The sequence below is a fragment of the Galendromus occidentalis genome, unplaced genomic scaffold, assembly GCF_000255335.2.
Source record: "Galendromus occidentalis unplaced genomic scaffold, Mocc_1.1 scf7180000077528, whole genome shotgun sequence".
NCBI lineage: Eukaryota > Metazoa > Arthropoda > Arachnida > Mesostigmata > Phytoseiidae > Galendromus > Galendromus occidentalis.
In genome coordinates, this window is record NW_003805516.1 from 388,783 (window position 1) to 406,072 (window position 17,290).

The following is a 17,290-nucleotide window of genomic DNA, read 5'->3' on the forward strand; positions in this document are numbered from 1 at the left end:
CTGAACCCTGATTGGCGGCATTTGAGGTTATCTTGCATCGATGTAGCGGCCTCAATAGAGGAGGCGGGAAAGACGCGGAACTCAACTCTTACACTGGCGCTGATCACATATTAGTTAGTTTTTCGATTCTTCTGTATTTATCGGAGTACACTGACCGACAGACTGGAACTAATCTCGTCGACTCTATTGATAATATGGCGCCTCTCATTGTCATGCAGTTGGTGATATGCGTTAACCTTCCTGACGGATGGTCGGGAGAATTCCGCCAGGTCCTGACAGGGTCGATTCGCCGTGGTTGAAGAATTGATCGATCTCACGAGCGCACTGCCGACCTTCGTTGATTGCGTGGACTACCAACGACTGACCACGGCGACAATCTGCAACGACGGGAAGAGGAGTCAGAGCTCGAGCGAGACCGGGGAGTTTGACCGAGTGGGCGAAAATCGAGCATTTCTATAGATTCGAAAATTTAAAATCTGATCGAATCTTGAAGATTCGAGATTCTTCCGGGCAATGATAGGAATATTGCCCGGATTTTTCGGCTAATAATTTTTCGGCTCACCTCCCGCGGCGAAAACTCTAGGCACTGACGTGGCGTATCTGCCTTTGGTGTCGATATTGGACCGGGGATCTTGCGCGAGGCCGAGCTCCTCAAGGAGGTATTTCTCGGGACCGAGGAAACCCATAGCGAGGAGGACGAGATCAGCTTTGAACTCCTGCTCGGAGCCTTCTTCCTCGGCCATGACCCAGCGACCGGCGTCGTCTTTTGTCCACTTCACGTTGACCGTTCGAATTCCAGACACATTGCCTTTGCCATCATCGAGGAACTCCTGAAATCGACCAGACTGTCATCCATCGAGCCCCCGGAATCGACTACATCGAGGATATCGGGAGGCGAGGGAAAAAAAGGCTGCCGAGTAGAAATAATGAAATCGAAAATTATATTGTAATTTCAAGCGTTTTCTTGCCTTCGATAGGATTGAGAAGTGGCGTGGGTCTCTGCCGTGTCTGAGCCGAACTTCTTCGTGGCCATAATCGACACGCATGATCCGAGGCCACTGGGGCCAAGGGTTATTCTCAGCTCGGACATCTGGAGGCTGCGGGAGAATTTCGAACGTGATGACATTCTTAGCACCCTGTCGCAACGAGGTCGCGATGCAATCGACCCCGGTGTCTCCTCCGCCGATGACGACAACGTTCTTGTCCTTGGCGCTGATGATCGGCAGATCGTCGCCGGCCAGTTTCTTCTGCGACTTCTCCAGGAAACTCATAGCGAAATGAATTCCCTCGAGATTGCGTCCGGGAATGGGCAAGTCCCGCGGCCATGTCGACCCGGTGGTCAGGCAAAGAGCATCGCATTGGGACAGGAGCTGTTTGCCGGTGACGTCCTTGCCGATATTTTTATTGCAGATGAATGTGATGCCTTCCTCCTGCATGAGTTTCACTCGGCGATCGACGACGTCCTTCCCGAGTTTCATCGTCGGAATTCCGTATCTCAAGAGACCGCCAACACGGCTGTTCCTCTCGTAGACCGTCACCGTGTGACCGGCCTTGTTGAGCTGCGCGGCGGCGGCGAGACCGGCGGGGCCCGAGCCGACGACGATGACCTTTTTCCCGGAACGGTTCTCCGGGGGGTGCGGCGTCATCCAGCCCATTTCGAATCCTTTGTCGATGATCGCGCATTCGATATTCTTTATGGTTACGGCCGGCTCGTTAATGCCGAGCACACAAGCTCCTTCGCAGGGTGCGGGACACACTCGACCCGTGAACTCGGGGAAATTGTTCGTCTGGAGGAGCTGATGGAGAGCCTCTTGCCAGTTGCCCTGGTATACGAGATCGTTCCATTTGGGGATGATGTTGCCCAGTGGACATCCGTGCGACGACTGACAAAACGGCACTCCGCACTCCATGCAGCGCGCGGCCTGCGTCTTGAGATTCTTGCGAACGTGGGTGTGGTTGTAGATCTCCTTCCAGTCCTGGAGACGTTGCTCGGCCGGCCGGTAGTACTGAACCTCGCGTTTGTATTTCATGAACCCGCGGACTTTGTCCGGCTTTCCGCCGACGTCTTCGATGTCCTTCAACGGCGGCGCTTGCTCGACGGCTTTCGGCGGCGCTTGTGGTGGTGACTGGACCTTCTCCTCGGCCTGTTCTTCGGCCATCTGCTTGAGAGCTCGCTGGTATTCGTGAGGGAAGACCTTCAGGAACTTCTTCGCCGACGCCGGCCATTCGGCCAAAAGACCCTTGGCCACGTTCGAGCCGGTCTTCGAGGCGAACTCCTCGATGAGATTTTTCACCAAACTGAGATCCTCCTGACTCTCGAGCGGGAGCAGGTCGCACATTTCGGTGTTGCACCTGGTGTGGAACATTCCGTCGACGTCGAGCACGTAAGCGATCCCGCCCGACATTCCGGCCGCGAAATTGCGACCCGTCAGACCCAGTATCATGACGATTCCGCCGGTCATGTACTCGCAGCCGTGGTCGCCCACGAACTCGATGACAGCCGTCGCTCCGGAGTTACGAACAGCGAATCGTTCCGCCGCGCCTCCGCGGAAGAACGCCTTCCCGCGAGTGGCGCCGTACAGACAGACGTTTCCGGCGATGATGTTCTCCTCGCTCTTGAAATCGCTCGGCGCGTTCGGAGGGGGAACGATGACGATCTCCCCGCCCGAGAGGCCTTTGCCGACGTAGTCGTTGGCGTCGCCCTCCAGCGTGACGTACGTGCCGTGGTTGAGGAAAGCGCAGAAGGATTGGCCGGCGGAGCCCTTGAGGAAAATATCGATTTTCGAGTCGTCGGGCAAGCCAGCATCATCGTACTTGGCGGCGATATGGTATGCGAGGGTGGTCGCGAAAGCCCGATCCTCATTGGTGATATCCATGTGGATCGTAGCTTCCTTTGACCTGCCGTCGATGACCGCCTGGGTTTGCTTGATGAGGAGATTGTCCATACGCTTGCCGAGCCCGAAGTCCTGTCTGATAGATCCGCCCTTGATGTTGGTTCCCGGTCGCAAGCTCACTGCGCTCAGCAGAACCGGTGACAGGTCGAGATACGCCCCGCGGGCGTTACGGTCGGGACCGTCGTAGATTTTGAGGAGGTCCGTTCGACCGATGGCCTCCTGGAGCGATGTGAGCCCCATTTTGGCCAGATGCTTCCGAACCTCTTCAGCGAGAAGGAACAGGTAGTTGATGACGTGCTCGGGTTTTCCGGTGAACTTCTTACGCAACTCCGGGTCTTGTGTCGCAACACCGACGGGGCAGGTGTTCAGGTGACATTTGCGCATCATTGTGCAGCCCATCACGATGAGAGGAGCGGTCGAGAAGCCAAACTCGTCGGCACCGAGCAGAGCGGCGACGACCACGTCGAAGCCGGTCCGGATCTGTCCGTCGGCTTGGAGGACAATCCTGAAAGAGACCGAATAGATGCCTGTGAGCAGCAGAACCGGAAATTGAGTATTTCTGCAGATTTTTCCGCAGATTTTTTCGCATACTTTTTCCGCAGATTTTCTGCAGATTTTTTCGCAGAATTTTTCGCAGATTCTCCCGCCGATTTCTCGGCTTCCGGTGCGTTCACGGTTTCCGCGAAGGGGAAATTCAACGTTCGAATGGAAATTCGTTCTCCTTACCGAGATCTGAGATCATTCTGGACCAGTGTCTGGTGGGTCTCGGCGATTCCCAGCTCCCACGGGAGTCCCGCCCCCTTGATTCCTGTCCAGCTGGAAGCTCCAGTGCCTCCGTCGTGTCCAGAGATGGTGATGTGTTCGGCCTTGCCCTTGGCGACGCCGGACGCGACGACACCGACCCCGTCTTCGGATACCAGTTTCACCGAAATCCGGGCTTTGGGATTAGAACACTTGAGGTCGTAGATGAGTTCACTTAAATCCTCGATGGAATAGATGTCGTGATGAGGGGGTGGCGAGATGAGACCAACGCCCGGAATGGAATGACGGGTCTTTGCGATATCTTTCGACACCTGCGAACAAAAAACAGAGCTGAGCGAATTTTCGGCCGGGGTCCATCGATGCGTTTCCATTGAGTGGTTCGAAATCGAACATCGATGATGAGAGTTGCGAGCGAAATGTCAGGGGGTATGAGGTAGTATGAGTTAGCGCGTTAACATGCAGAACGAATGCGCAGAAAATCTTGTGACAACTTGAACCTGAGGATGGCCTCCGGCGTTGATAACATGATGGATCGTGTTCACATGTGCGCCACATTCCACACAGTCTCTGAAACTCCCACAATTTAGTCCCTACAGAGCTTACCTATAGCTAACCTAATCCGCTATCTACGGGCCTAAACTATAACGTGCGTGAAACATCCGCCCCCGGGCCTAGCGGCGACAACGACGACGACTACGGCGGCGGTTGCGGTGGCGGCGCGGCGACAGTGGCGACCGCGGCGTCCACCACCGCGGCGACGACGACGACGAGAGCAACGAAAAAACCGTTCGATCGACCCCGAGATCATCGAGCAAAGAACGATATGCTCACCTTGAATCCAGGCAGTTCGCCGCCTTCTCCGGGTTTGGCGCCCTGAGCCATTTTGATCTGGAGCTCGTCGCTGTTCGCGAGGTAGGCGGCCGTCACACCGAAACGACCTGACGCGACTTGCTTGATGGCGGACCTCTTGTTCTCGCCGGGCTTCTGCTGCGCCCAACGGTCGGCGTTTTCCCCGCCTTCGCCGGTGTTGGACTTCCCTCCGACGGCGTTCATGGCGATCGCGAGCGTCGTGTGAGCCTCGATAGAGATTGATCCGAACGACATGGCCCCGGTGCAGAATCGTTTGACGATCGAAGCTGCGGGCTCGACGAGGCTCACGTCGAGCGGATGTTTGGCCTCGATGATGTCGAACTGGCCCCGGAGGGTGCACTGTCGGATGGACTTCATGGTACTCTCGACGAATTTCTCGTAGGACTCGTGCGAGTTCGACTTGGCGGCCTCTTGGAGATTGGCCACCGAGAGCGGATCGTTCACGTGGCTCTCGCCCCCCGACCGCCAATGGTACTGGCCGGGATTGCGGAGCACGAACGTGTCGCAGAGATGGTCCGCGTAGGCGATCTTGTGCCGCTCGAATGTGTCGTCGGCCAGGTGCCGGAACGTGCAGCCGCTGATGCGAGAGGCGCTGTTCTTGAAACATTTGTCGACAACTTCCTGCGAGAGACCCACGATTTCGAATATCTGGGCTCCCTTGTACGATTGCAGGGTGGCGATACCCATTTTGGCCATGACCTTCGAGATTCCAGTGTACATGGCCTGTGAGTACGCTTTGAAAATTCGATCGTCCGTGTACTGAACGTCGAGCAGACCGTCGGCCCGCAGTTGAGCCATCAGCTCGTAGACCATGTACGGGCATATGGCGTCGGCTCCGTAGCCGAGCAGCACGCAGATCTGATGGACTTCGCGGGCTTCGCCGGTCTCGAGTACGAGACCGACCTTCATGCGCTGCCGTTCGTTGATCAGATGGTGGTGGACGGCGCCGACGGCCAACGCCGCGCTCACCGGCACAAACTCCTTGCCGGCCTTCTTGTCGGACAGGACGACGAGCGTGTAGCCGTCCTTGGCCGCCTGGCAGGCCTCGTTGCAGATCCTGTCGATGGCCCGGACCAGGCCGTCAGGGCCCTGGGTGACCGAGTATACCATGTCGATGACCTTCGTCTTCCAGCCTTTGTGGGTTATGGACTTCAGGGTGGTCATGTCCTTCGAGGAAATTATCGGGTGGTTCAGCCAGAGACGCCTGGAAAAGGAGACAGACCATCGATCGTATCGCTGCCTCGGAGAATTATTATCGATCGTTTAATCAATTCGTTTGGAAAATCAATTCAGTGTCTCCAAAGCGTCCGGACCCCCTCCTACGTTTCATTATCCCTGGATCCTCCCCCGTTCGCACGCGTGTCATTCATTTCACGGTCGGGCACCGACTCAGACAGAACAGTCCGTGAGAATTCCGCGGCCGGATACTCGTCGTGTTCGAGGGGACAGCTTCCGAAGTGTACGGCAGCGTCTTTTCCCCCTACCCCCTCCCGCCCAGTCGGAGTTCCCCGAGCGTCGATATCTCATTCGTCCCGATCCTGCTTGTTCGTATACCCCGGACATCGTTCAAGGTCTAGTGACTCGACGAGAATATTGCACATTCCATCGAATGGACGTCGCGCCGAACCCCGCACGGGTACAGAGAGAGCTACATTTAGAGCCGTCGAACGATCGGTACACCTGAATCAATCGACTGTAAAGCTGGAACTTACCGGCATTGCAAGCTGGACGGTTGGAGAATATTGGCTTCGGGGCCGATCGGACAGGCCAATGAGATGACGATCTTCTCACGGAACGGGTCCATCGGCGGATTGGTCACTTGAGCGAACAGCTGTTTGAAATAGTCGTAGACCAATGGCTGGTATTTTGAAAGACATGCGAAAGCTGCGTCGTTCCCCATCGAACCCAACGCTTCTTTGCTGCAATTCAGAGAGGAGAGAGTTTCTTTGAATGCCGGAAAAACTCTCCTCGACACAGGTTTCCAAAATGTGAAGATCCATATGACACGAAGGGGTGAGAGGGGTGGAAGGGGTGCCCTCCACGACGATCGGGTCCCCAGCATCGAGGGACATTATTGAGGACAAAAAGGAAGGAAAAAGGAACGTACTTGTCATGGATCATCGGTAGTAGAAGCAAATTCACGGTTTCGATTGTGTAGCCGAAGAGACCGAGCCGCTTGTCGGTAAACACGTCCCCGCTGCCCTGTTTCTCGACAACAACGCTGATGGGCTGATCGAGCCTTCCTTGTTCGCGGTGCAGATCTTCCATCGTGAACTGAGCAATCGAGAGAGACGGATGAGAATAGCACGAAGAGACTGCTTCGATGCCTCGACACCATGAGTGATGAATCGATCGTCTCTACCAATCGTTCGCGACTTCGGAATTTCCGGAGAACACTTCGGGTTCGGACCTACCAATTCCTTGAGCCATTCTTTCAGAGGTCTCTGCTTGGCTATCTGGAGCTTGAGCTCCTCATCTTTGGTGACGATGTGCTCCTTGGTGTCGATAAGGAGCATTCGACCAGGCCTCAACCTGCCCTTCTGAACGATCGATTCTGTCGGGATGTCGAGGACTCCGACCTCACTAGCCATCACCATGTAGTTATCGTTGGTGATATAGTAGCGGGCCGGACGGAGGCCGTTCCGATCGAGGACAGCTCCCACGTAACGACCATCGGTGAAGGTCAACAAGGCAGGGCCGTCCCATGGTTCCATGGCGCAGGCACTCCACTGATAGTATTCTTTTTTCTCCGGGCGCATCAGATCATCGTTATGCCACGCTTCGGGTACCTATAAATGGAATGAGAATCGGGTTACTTCTCATCCCCCGAGGGAAATCTCCATCGCTTCGGAAATCAGCTCACCATGGTCATTACAGCCTCGGGCAGAGATCGCTGACCAGCCATCACCAGAAACTCAAGAACGGTATCGACACTCCCTGAATCGCTGAGATTCGGCTCGACAACGGGATACAGCTCGCGCAGCTTGTCCCCGAACAGATTGGTGTTCATGACTCCCTCTCGTGCTCGCATCAGATTTACATTGCCTGTCGGAGAAATAAATGATTGCTCACAATGTTAGAGACCGGAACAATTTCCTCTCTTGATCTGTCTAATTACTCGGGTGACGCTTTATTTTCCCGCCTCGATAATCGGTTCCTTGAAAGATGATATCTGAGACATCCCAGTGGTCTTATGTATTATGCCGAAAAAAGGATGTGCTCAGGAGAGACGCCTTTCGGCGTCCCATATCGCTACAGGGGAGAACTGTAGTCTCTCGGTTGAGCTCAAGTGCTCGGGAGACGGTCTCTCCCTACCATATTTAAATTTCGTTCCCATACACGGAAGTTTCGTTCGGAGCTATACAGCTCTCTCTGCGAGCACCTACAATAATATGTATCAGCAGTAGACTCCTCCGAGATTTTATTGATCTTATCTTATGCTCCTCCGCTTATCCGTTTCTTTCCCCGTCGTTCATTGGGACGTCTGGGACGTCGCTAGTGCCGGGGAGAGAAAAACTGGCTGACCAATCGATGCTAGAGCTAACCGCACGGGGAGCAAATCAACGCCGTACGGGGGCGGTATAATGAGGTTACGTCCGCGCAGAACACGTCTCCCTCTGATGGTCTTTCTTCCGAATCGACGGCTAATTACATTCCTGTTTTCCCGATGGTTTGGCCGCTTCGACACAAAGGAAGACCGCGCTCGCTGTGAAAGCTCCGCGAAAGTTTGGCGTCTCGCTGACGACACGGTGAGTTTGACCTCGGAAACTGACCTCCGCCTACATCGACTTTACCTGAGCCAAGCCGATTCGTCTGCTCTCACATTTCGTTCCCGACAGATGGGAGTGCTCAACGAACATAAGCGCGATCGAGCCCCACAGAATTCTCACGTGAAACAGTTCCACGAGCCGAAATACGTAATTCTTCGGTGGCAGAGGGATTCATACCGAGTTCCCACCCGTAAGCTATTAGGGACATTCGCTGTTGATTTATAATTCAGCAATGTTTCGCGCAAGCGGCTCACCTCGGAGGGTGTTGATTTCACCGTTGTGGGCCAGCACCCTGAGAGGATGCGCTCGTTCCCAAGAGGGGAAAGTGTTCGTTGAGAATCGAGCATGGACCAGAGCCAAGTAGGTTTCAAAGTCCGGCCTCTGTAGGTCCAGGAAGTACTTCCACAATTGAGAGGATGTGAGTTGCCCCTGTAAATTTCGGATCGTGAAATCGCTACGCTGAGAAATCGAATCTTTCACTCCTCGAGTGACTCTCTCCGGGAAATTCACCTCGGGAACGCGAAATTTACCTTGTAGACGACGGTGTCCAAGTTCAGCGAGCAGATATAGTATCGGAGACCGGTAGCCGGAATTTTATGTGAAGAGGCTTTGCGCAAAACGAAGCAGTCCCTTCTGAAAGTTTCTTCGTCTTGGCCGTTCGCTGGAGCCACGAAAACCTGTCGCATCAATGGCTCCGTAGATCGGGCGACGTTCCCCAAGAACGTCGAATCCGTGGGAACAGTTCGCCATCCGAGAACTTTAAGACCATCTGCGGTGGCTTCTGCTTCGAAAGCCGCTTCGGTCTCGGTTGCCTTGAGGCTCTCGAGAAACACGATCCCCGTGGCGTATTTGCCTTTTTCCGGAAGATCGAATCCCAACTCGTCCCTGGATGGAAACTGTATTTGTGAGCTGAATCCGATTTTCTGCTCTCGGCAACGAACCAGATGATCTATAATGTTAGTTCTCTCTCGGTCTGGCGCTCTGCGCAGCGGTATCCGTTTGAAGCCACCCCGTCGGATTACTTACTTGACGATTTTTTGGTAAAAGGTGTGAGGAAGGCCAACCATGACACCGGCTCCATCTCCGGTATTGTTATCACATGAGCATGCGCCCCGATGCTCCATTCTCCGAGCGATCGTCTCGGCATCGGTGATGAGCTGTGGAGAATTCCGTTCATTATGCATCAGTCCACCGACAGCTAAATGAGTGAATTCGGCGGAGTGTTGGAAACATGCGAACCCCATTCTCACAGCTTCCAATACACCCAAAGTATTCGGTCAGATGACCATTGCGAAATGATGCGTTCGGTGGGCAGCGGGAAATATCCGTATAATGTGATGCGGGATTGGGTCTCGACAATGGATCTCCCACTCGAGAGCTGGTCCTCCTCTGTCGACTGAGTCGGGTGAGCGTCTCGCAGAAACTCGAACCGCCTACGATATCGGGGAACACGGCCACAGCCAGAGCTCCAGGGGAGTGATCATCGATATCGCCGACTCAGAATAGAATGGAGTCAATCTCTTGATTCCCCGACGCCAGGTTTCGGGGCAACACTTGCGGAACACACGATTTGGAATAGTGTTTGGGGGCTTGATGTCTCACTGACAAGTCAGAGGGGGAAGGGAGGACGGGAATGTCGGGGAGTGCGTCGAGGATGTAGAAATTCCCGCCAACGAATTGGAATGGGTGAGAATGTCTCTGTGGGGCTCTCTGACATTTACGCTCACGATTTCTCTGAAGAAAGAACTCGAAAGAAAACATGGCGTTGGTGCGGTAAGTTGGCTTAGATTCCTGTTGCCGTCTCGATTTTCCGTCGGAGACGAAGGCGCCGGTTCTAGCTTCGGCTCACATACGGCTGTCACCGCCGCTTATTACTTGCGGAATCTTATTTGTACTGCGACTGGAATTCGAGAGCTCATCTCGTATGTGTGACGAAAGCAAGTCTCGGCCTAAGCAAACACACCCACGCTCGCCACACGAGTTGAGCTCAGTGAGCTAGGCGAGATGTACAACGAACGGTATCGCGAGGATTCGCCGGCAAACGAATCGAGTGGCCGAGCTTCTCGCCGAATATAGTATTGAGCTCTCCCTGCGAGTCTTGTCCGGTTGCTGATAACAGAGAACCGTACGTTTCCGCACTATTTTTGAACGTTTTTCCCCGTCTATCATGGCAGAAACCTGATTTTCCGACGGAATGACCTTTGCCGAAGAGTGCATTGAATGATTTGGGAGCATTGCCGGTAAGGAATGGATTTTCCAGGCGGGCGCAAGACGGGGTAGAGGAAAGCGGAAAGTATCAACGACAGAATCTGATGCCTTGTCACAAGACGGCACGGGGGGCGGGGAAAGAGAACGACCGAACATGGGGAGCGAATGAGCCTGACAGACGGCTATCGCGACCTTTCCTGTCAGCTCTACACCACTGAACTTCGGAGAGCTCTGCGAGAAATTGGCTGTCTACAAACCATTACGAAAATAACTTGAGCAAACAGCGCTCGTTCCAGCGCTCTCCGACCTTTGTACGACCTCGGAAGGAGCTCATCATTATGAACATAAACTATGCGATGACTTGCATCACTGCGTGCCGCAATCATTCAGACGGCGGGACCTCGCGCTGAGCGGATCAGGTCCCGACAACCCTTGCGCAACACGCGGGAGCCTCCGCATTTCCTCCGTGTCACATCCATTGATTCCGAACTCTCCAAGTTCCTCGAGCATTCCGGGCCCAGGCAGCCCATCATCTTGCGAACCTAGGGGCTCGTAGTTGAGAAAAACTCACTTTGTGGGTTTGATTCCCATCGATGGAGACGACGAAACCGACTCCGCAGGCCTCGCGTTCATTCTCCGGATTGTAGAGTCCCCGTTTCGGGGGAAACGCGGTGAAGCCCGCCATAAAAGGGCGCTTATTCGATGACTGTTCCTGAAAAACGAAAATACGCGGTTAGACGGTTTTCCTGACACCTCGTGTCAATTTCCACGAGGATTGTTGTGGAACCTCTACCTCAATCGCTACGCTCTGCGTCAGACGGAAACTCGGAGGGACTCGAGTCGTCGGTTTCCCGCCGATTCGAGCTTTTTTCGCATCGGCGTCGTCCCGACAGTGCTCCATGATTCCCTCGTACGGGATGCGAGCGCCGAAAAACCTCTTCCCTCCGTTCCTATCAGGAGGAACGACAAGGGGAGACGTCCATGCGTTGGCTACGCTCCCAATCGGAGAAACGCGGAGGGAAAAAACCGACGACGACGGAGAATGGACGGCGCAGGATGGGATGATAATTCTAGGACAAGCTTGGCGTGCTTCCCAGAGCCTTTCGAGCCGCAGGAAAGACATCTACCTCTTCGGGGACATGGAGTCCATTATGATACGGGCAAAGAAGAGTCGCCCCCTCATCGAGGCATTCCTGTTTCTCGGATATTCCGGCGACCGTACTGTTTTCTACGCATCGATCTTTGAAGCGCATCGATTCGACGCTCTTTCATGCCCGAATCGCGCAAGCCGGTCTCGATCAACTATCTATCCGTTCACTGTAGCTGAAGCTCTTTCGAAATTATGTAAACGACATCGTACGCTTCTGCGGATGTCACGACCGCTCCGTGATTCTCTTTTATACTATCGTTCACTCTAGAAATAGAATTCATAGCATGAAGCTGCTTCGCCACCCACATTCGAGCCCGTCGCTAAAACGTGCTTAATAACCGTTGAGAAGGGAAAGAATCTCTAACTCTCGCCTTTCGAGCCAGCGAGCTTGAGCTTTCTCCCATTGCGGCCACCTGTTCAATGGTCTCTCAGCTCTTTTTCTCAGGCTTTTATCATGGGGAATACTTCGCAGAGAATGAATTTGAAGACACGTTCCCCGATCACGCTCCACCATCGATTCAACAAATCCACAGCTCGGGAACTTCCAATTATGGTAATGATCAGCCCGTACAGGGGAGAATGGAACGTCTTTTGGACGACTCTCGAATCGAGCCAGAGGCTGGATGAATGTCGACCGTCGTAAGACGATTTCGAAAGCTCTGTGGAAATTATTCATCCCCATAGCCCGCATACCCACGATTTCGGAACCCGTGGTCTCTGACTCGGGTCCTTCGATTACCGCAACTGGCATTACCTCTCTCCGATTAGAGGGCCCTGTTCCCGCAAAGAACACGCAGAGTCCATACCGTGCATTCCAGACGTCGTTCCAAGAAAGTAAACAGCGCCAATCAAAGCTCACAAATCTCAGATATCGTCGTCTAGGAATGCAGCTACCGAATCATCCCGAATTCGCAGCCTCTGTCGCTGAGCTGCTGCCTATTCGCATCAGCACAGAATATTCCTACGACGGAAGAAGGAATTTATTCTCCTCTAGTTAAAGGCTCGGGCCGACCGACGTATCTTACGGTTTGGTCAGCTCATCATGTCGGTTAGAACTGCCCGAACGGTCCTTCGCCCGACTTTAGCACGGCGAATACCTACTCTTATCTACCTACACAAACCTATCGACTATCCTAATAACGCTCTGCGTCTAAGGCTTGGCAGCTTTCGCTTTCGAGCGTTTGTTCTTTCCTGATGAGGACCGATCCCGTCGGCTAGCGACATCCAGTTGACGGAGCGGTGACCCCCGAAAACAGCACTCGTGCAAGTTAAACGGACGAGGCGAGAAATTTTTCCAGAGAATCAGTCCGTATTAGGGAGTCCCTCGGTGCGCGGCTCATCCCGTCATCCAGCCCGGTAGAGCTCTCGCCCGATCAGCCGCTGAACCCGCAGAGCTGTGGGTTGAACTCTTGCGAGGCTTCGCTGACTCAAAGGTCAAAGCCCTCAGCGTTGCCCGCAGCTGCTCTTTGTCAGGACTCTGGAACGCAATTCAGCGACTTCGTTTCGCTGAAATTTGTTCTTTAGACTCTACCTACGAAGGGCGCTCACGGAGAGCTTGAAAAGCGACCTGTCCCCCAGGCTTCCCCTAGGTGGAGAAACCTTGGTTTATACCCCTTACAAGGAGGAGATGGAAAATCTCCAGCACCCCGAGAAAACACAATGGAAATCCCACCGATCCCGAACGTTTGATCGAGCGAATCGCTGTCGGCATTCATTCGCATCCAGCTGCTCTGCCCGTCGCAATAACCGAATGATGAGCAGCGATTTCGCATCGGCACCGTACTCGTGTCCCGATTGTTTTCCCCAAAGGAGCGCTCCTCTCAGCTCGACGTGTGATGACGAGCCAAGAGTCCTCGCAACGAGGTCGTCCGAAAAATATCGGGGAAATGTCACTGGAAAGGGATCTCGGCTTCGTCCGCGTGGTTGGGCTTGCCCGAGTCATCATCGGGGGCTATGCTTCTCAGTCGCGACCGATGTTTCGCCTCTGGCCCGCCGTCGGCTGTTTTCTTCGCCGAGAGAGGATGAGAATCTCCCGGCCCCAACGTCAGCACCTTAGGAGCCATAATCACACTCATATAGTTACAAGGAGGCTTGACGCGATGAATCGTTTCGTTTTTCGAGCTTGGCAGCAATCCGTTCGAGCATCGGCACCTGATGCCGGAAGAATGGGCCATAAATATGATGCCGCTCGTTGCAAGGACGCCCGAATCCATCATTGCCAATAAATATTGAACTCATCCGATCGGGTTCCGGCCGGAACAATTCCAGACATCTTATGACTTTTCTGGTCATCGAGGGGACCACGAACCCGAGCGTGGGACCACAGACCGCAATTCCTCCTGACGCTTCACTTTCATTCATCGATTTTCGTGACATTTCGACCCCGACATCGGCCGCTCCCTGTCAGCTCGATGCTGTCAAGTAGGCACATGCAAGCGTGCCGCAATCAACACAGAATAGGCTGTCGATGGCCAGACTCGCACCAGTGCCGTGTATAGTTCCAAAAGGAAGTTTTTCTCGTTCACGTGACCACAATCGAGATGAGCAGTGGTGCTTGACGCTGTCACTGACGTCGACGACGACAGCGTCGGTCCAGCTCACCGTAGAGGAGACCATGACTTGCTCACGGAACATGTATTAAAATTCAGAACATTCGGTCGAAACTTCGAAGCGTATCGTGACACTGCTCTCTAAACGAGCTGAAGGCTGAGCTCGGGCAATTTGCCCCTTTCCCTTGTAATGAATCTGAATCATTAGATTAAATTATCACTGGTTTGTCCAACGAGAACCGAAAATACTTCATCCGTAGATGATCATGCATCCGATGAGGACTGAAAGGATCCACAGCAGTGACCGAGGGCAACAGATCACTCGTGACTCCTGGGCGGTGTCGGTCTAGGTTCCAGCTCGGGAACAGCGAGGAATTCGATCATCTCGGGAATCTAATCCACGGGGAATTAGATTTAGCCCAGTGTCAGAGGAGGAAGAGCCGATAGGGGAATGATTGGTTGATGTCGGTCGTAGATAGCCCGTGAGAACGATTCACTTGTTCGCGACTTCATCGTAAAATAGATCAGTTGCGGATGACTCAATTACCGAAGTATTCTCAGTAGAACCGCAGAGTTCCCAGGGGCAGATGCCCATCATATTGCCCATAGTCGGGCTGAAAGGCGAATCCTCAAGCTGAGCACAGACTCGGCTCGCTGGGGTTTCGTTTAAAGAGTGCTTCGGTAATCTATTTGAATCGAGGAGGCTTCTAAATATTGACCATCGGGAGGTCCCTTCCAAATTCTACGGCGGATTTCGGATAAAGAAGAACTCGGTATCTCCCTCGCGAATGGGATGATATCATCGATGGGGGCACATCGATAGTATCCTCTCAAGAACACTGTGGGTTCCTCCAAGATACCCTCGAAGATCGTATGGAATATTAGATTACCGGGAAAGGCGTCATAGAAGACGGAACGATAAGCGCAGGCCGTCGACATTCAGACTCGCGAAATATGTTCCGAGAGGGGAGCAGGCGGCCGTGTAACTGTACGCAAGTCTTTCAGCATCTTCTCTCGCCTCAGGAGCCATCTGGTGACGATGTCGTTCATGTTCAGGGGAATCCACGGGACCGAATACGTCTTGTCAGGATAATAATCGATCCCGTCTCTGTTGGCTCACCCTCGTCTTTGTTTTCCGTTGAGTCATAGCCGGAGCTCCGACGACTGAAACGTTTCGTCGGTTTACGTCCGAACATAAGTGACGAGCCGACTTGTGACAAATCATAGCAAAGACGACCGGTTTGCCACACAATCAATGAGCTGGTGACTTCTAAAATGAGCCGGACAAGCAGTGGATATCTGCGGCGATAATTTATATTCGCCACGGAAGGTCGGTCGTTACGCACAAAAAGTCGATCGTGGAGGCACGGACGAGTCGAGTGAGACGAGAATGTCGGATCATCGGTCGCTGCCACAGAAAGGCTCGCTACAACGATAGATCGAATTTCTACGGCTAGCTTCAGAATGCTGACGTTTCCCGATGCTCGCCGTTCGGCATTTTCCACAATCTATTCGGAGAACGCGTTCAGCTAATTTTAGATCTCCCTCCTCCTGGAATCATAAAGACGATAGCTGCTGGTATGATGGACCGGGAAACTATTTGACTGACTGACTGCACGACAGACCCACTGTCTGATCGACCGACCCATAAACCGACGGACCGGCCATCTATTGGCTTTCACCACTCTTTCCTCCGCTAGCTAGCTAGTTTGCCAAAGAACGAGGGAATCGTCCCGCCCGGGAAACCCCCGGAAATTCCCCGACGACATTGATTTCCAGGCGGAGGACAACCACCGCTAGAGCGTGAACCTGATCGCCACGCCGGTCGCGCACCCACTCTTCAATCTACCCAGGCAAGAAAGGCGTGCGATCCTCAAAGTTTTACCCATACATGCGTGCACGCACGACACGACCAGACACGCACGCGTACTAAGACAAGCACCACATGGTCGTTCGCGCTTCAGCCGAAATCTCAGCGGAGCGATGCAGAACTTACGCAGATCGGCCGACCCTTCGACTAGAGTCCCGTGAAAGCGAGGCTAAAACGCAGCTCGACCTCCAAGTAACCCCACGTCCCTGAGGAGCTGTCGGCCTTGACAACGTTGCCAAATAACGTTGACGTAAGAACAACAACAACATCGCTCAACAGATGTCTGCGGGGCCCAGCGTCTCGAGTCGCCGATTTATCCCGAGACGTCTCCCGAACTCCGCGGAACAGAGCCGCTGGTCGACAGGGAACTAACCTGACTTGTTCCTGGTGTTTTCGCTTGGACTGGTTCAGAGAGAGAGACACGATAGACACGTTCGTCGACTCGTCACCGAGGTCGGGAAGTTACTCGAGTTTCACTCGCGGTACCGCGCTCGCACTTAGAGCTCAATGTTTCTCTGTTTGAATACACGCACGGTGAACACGCTGTCAAAAGACGTCGGTGAAAGGCGCGCTCTGCAGCCGTACTGCTCTCGCTAAGAGGAACGAGCTCCGCTGGGGCGACTCGAAGCGGAGAGACGAACACCGCGTTGACGACCACGAGACCGAGTGGACCGCTAGAGAGAGCTACGATCGCGAAGAGGAGGGTAAGGGTCCGCGAAACTCCGACAGCGGCCAGAGCGGCAGTGGCGGTGCCATCGGCCTAGGGAACGGCTGGACGAGCCATCGAGCGATCGCTTCGGGTTTGCGAGGGAAAATAACGAAGGAAGGAAGAACGGAGATGCACCCAACACAACCGGCAGGCCTGAGCTCGACCGAGAGATGTTTTTCGTAGACTAGCCGACCGATAAGCCTGCGGCGGGTGTTTGGTCGGTCAGGCGGTCGGTCGGCCGACCGGCTGACAGACTGATTCGCTGCTTCGCTTATATTTAGAGACACCGCTACATAGAGATCCGACAAAGGAGTCCCATAATCGTGAGGACACGTCTGGCCGGCGCAAACCGGTGGCGCCCTCTGGCCAAGCCATTTCGCATTTCCGGCTCCGCGGCAGAAAATGCCATTGGGTCCGTCAGGCACGTAGATTGCACACTCACGCACGCACGCACGTAGGAATGAGCAGGCATACCAACGAAAGGAGCTACATGTGTATACCGCGTCTC

General features: G+C 54.0%; 1 protein-coding gene across 1 annotated transcript; it reads right to left on the reverse strand.

The window, feature by feature from the left end:
* Window positions 1-231: 231 nt before the first annotated feature.
* Window positions 232-11,405, reverse strand: LOC100907192 (glutamate synthase 1 [NADH], chloroplastic). Its single transcript, XM_018641313.1, has 14 exons — window positions 11,298-11,405; window positions 11,076-11,216; window positions 9,323-9,453; window positions 8,827-9,181; window positions 8,551-8,725; window positions 7,390-7,571; window positions 6,941-7,315; window positions 6,634-6,800; window positions 6,239-6,445; window positions 4,488-5,730; window positions 3,621-3,967; window positions 969-3,399; window positions 563-830; window positions 232-377 (listed from the first exon to the last, which is right to left on the reverse strand). The coding sequence occupies exons 1-14, from the start codon at window positions 11,403-11,405 to the stop codon at window positions 232-234; spliced, it is 6,276 nt and encodes a 2,091-aa protein (XP_018496829.1).
* Between the last annotated feature and the right edge of the window lie 5,885 nt (window positions 11,406-17,290).

Excerpts from the sequence above, each read along its gene's own strand:
- LOC100907192 (XM_018641313.1), bottom strand. The coding sequence starts at position 11,405 with ATGGAGCACTGTCGGGACGACGCCGATGCGAAAAAAGCTCGAATCGGC. Across the intron at positions 11,217-11,297 it reads CGCAGAGCGTAGCGATTGAG|GAACAGTCATCGAATAAGCG; the intron begins GTAGAGGTTCCA and ends TTCGTTTTTCAG. Across the intron at positions 3,968-4,487 it reads GCGAACTGCCTGGATTCAAG|GTGTCGAAAGATATCGCAAA; the intron begins GTGAGCATATCG and ends TTTTGTTCGCAG.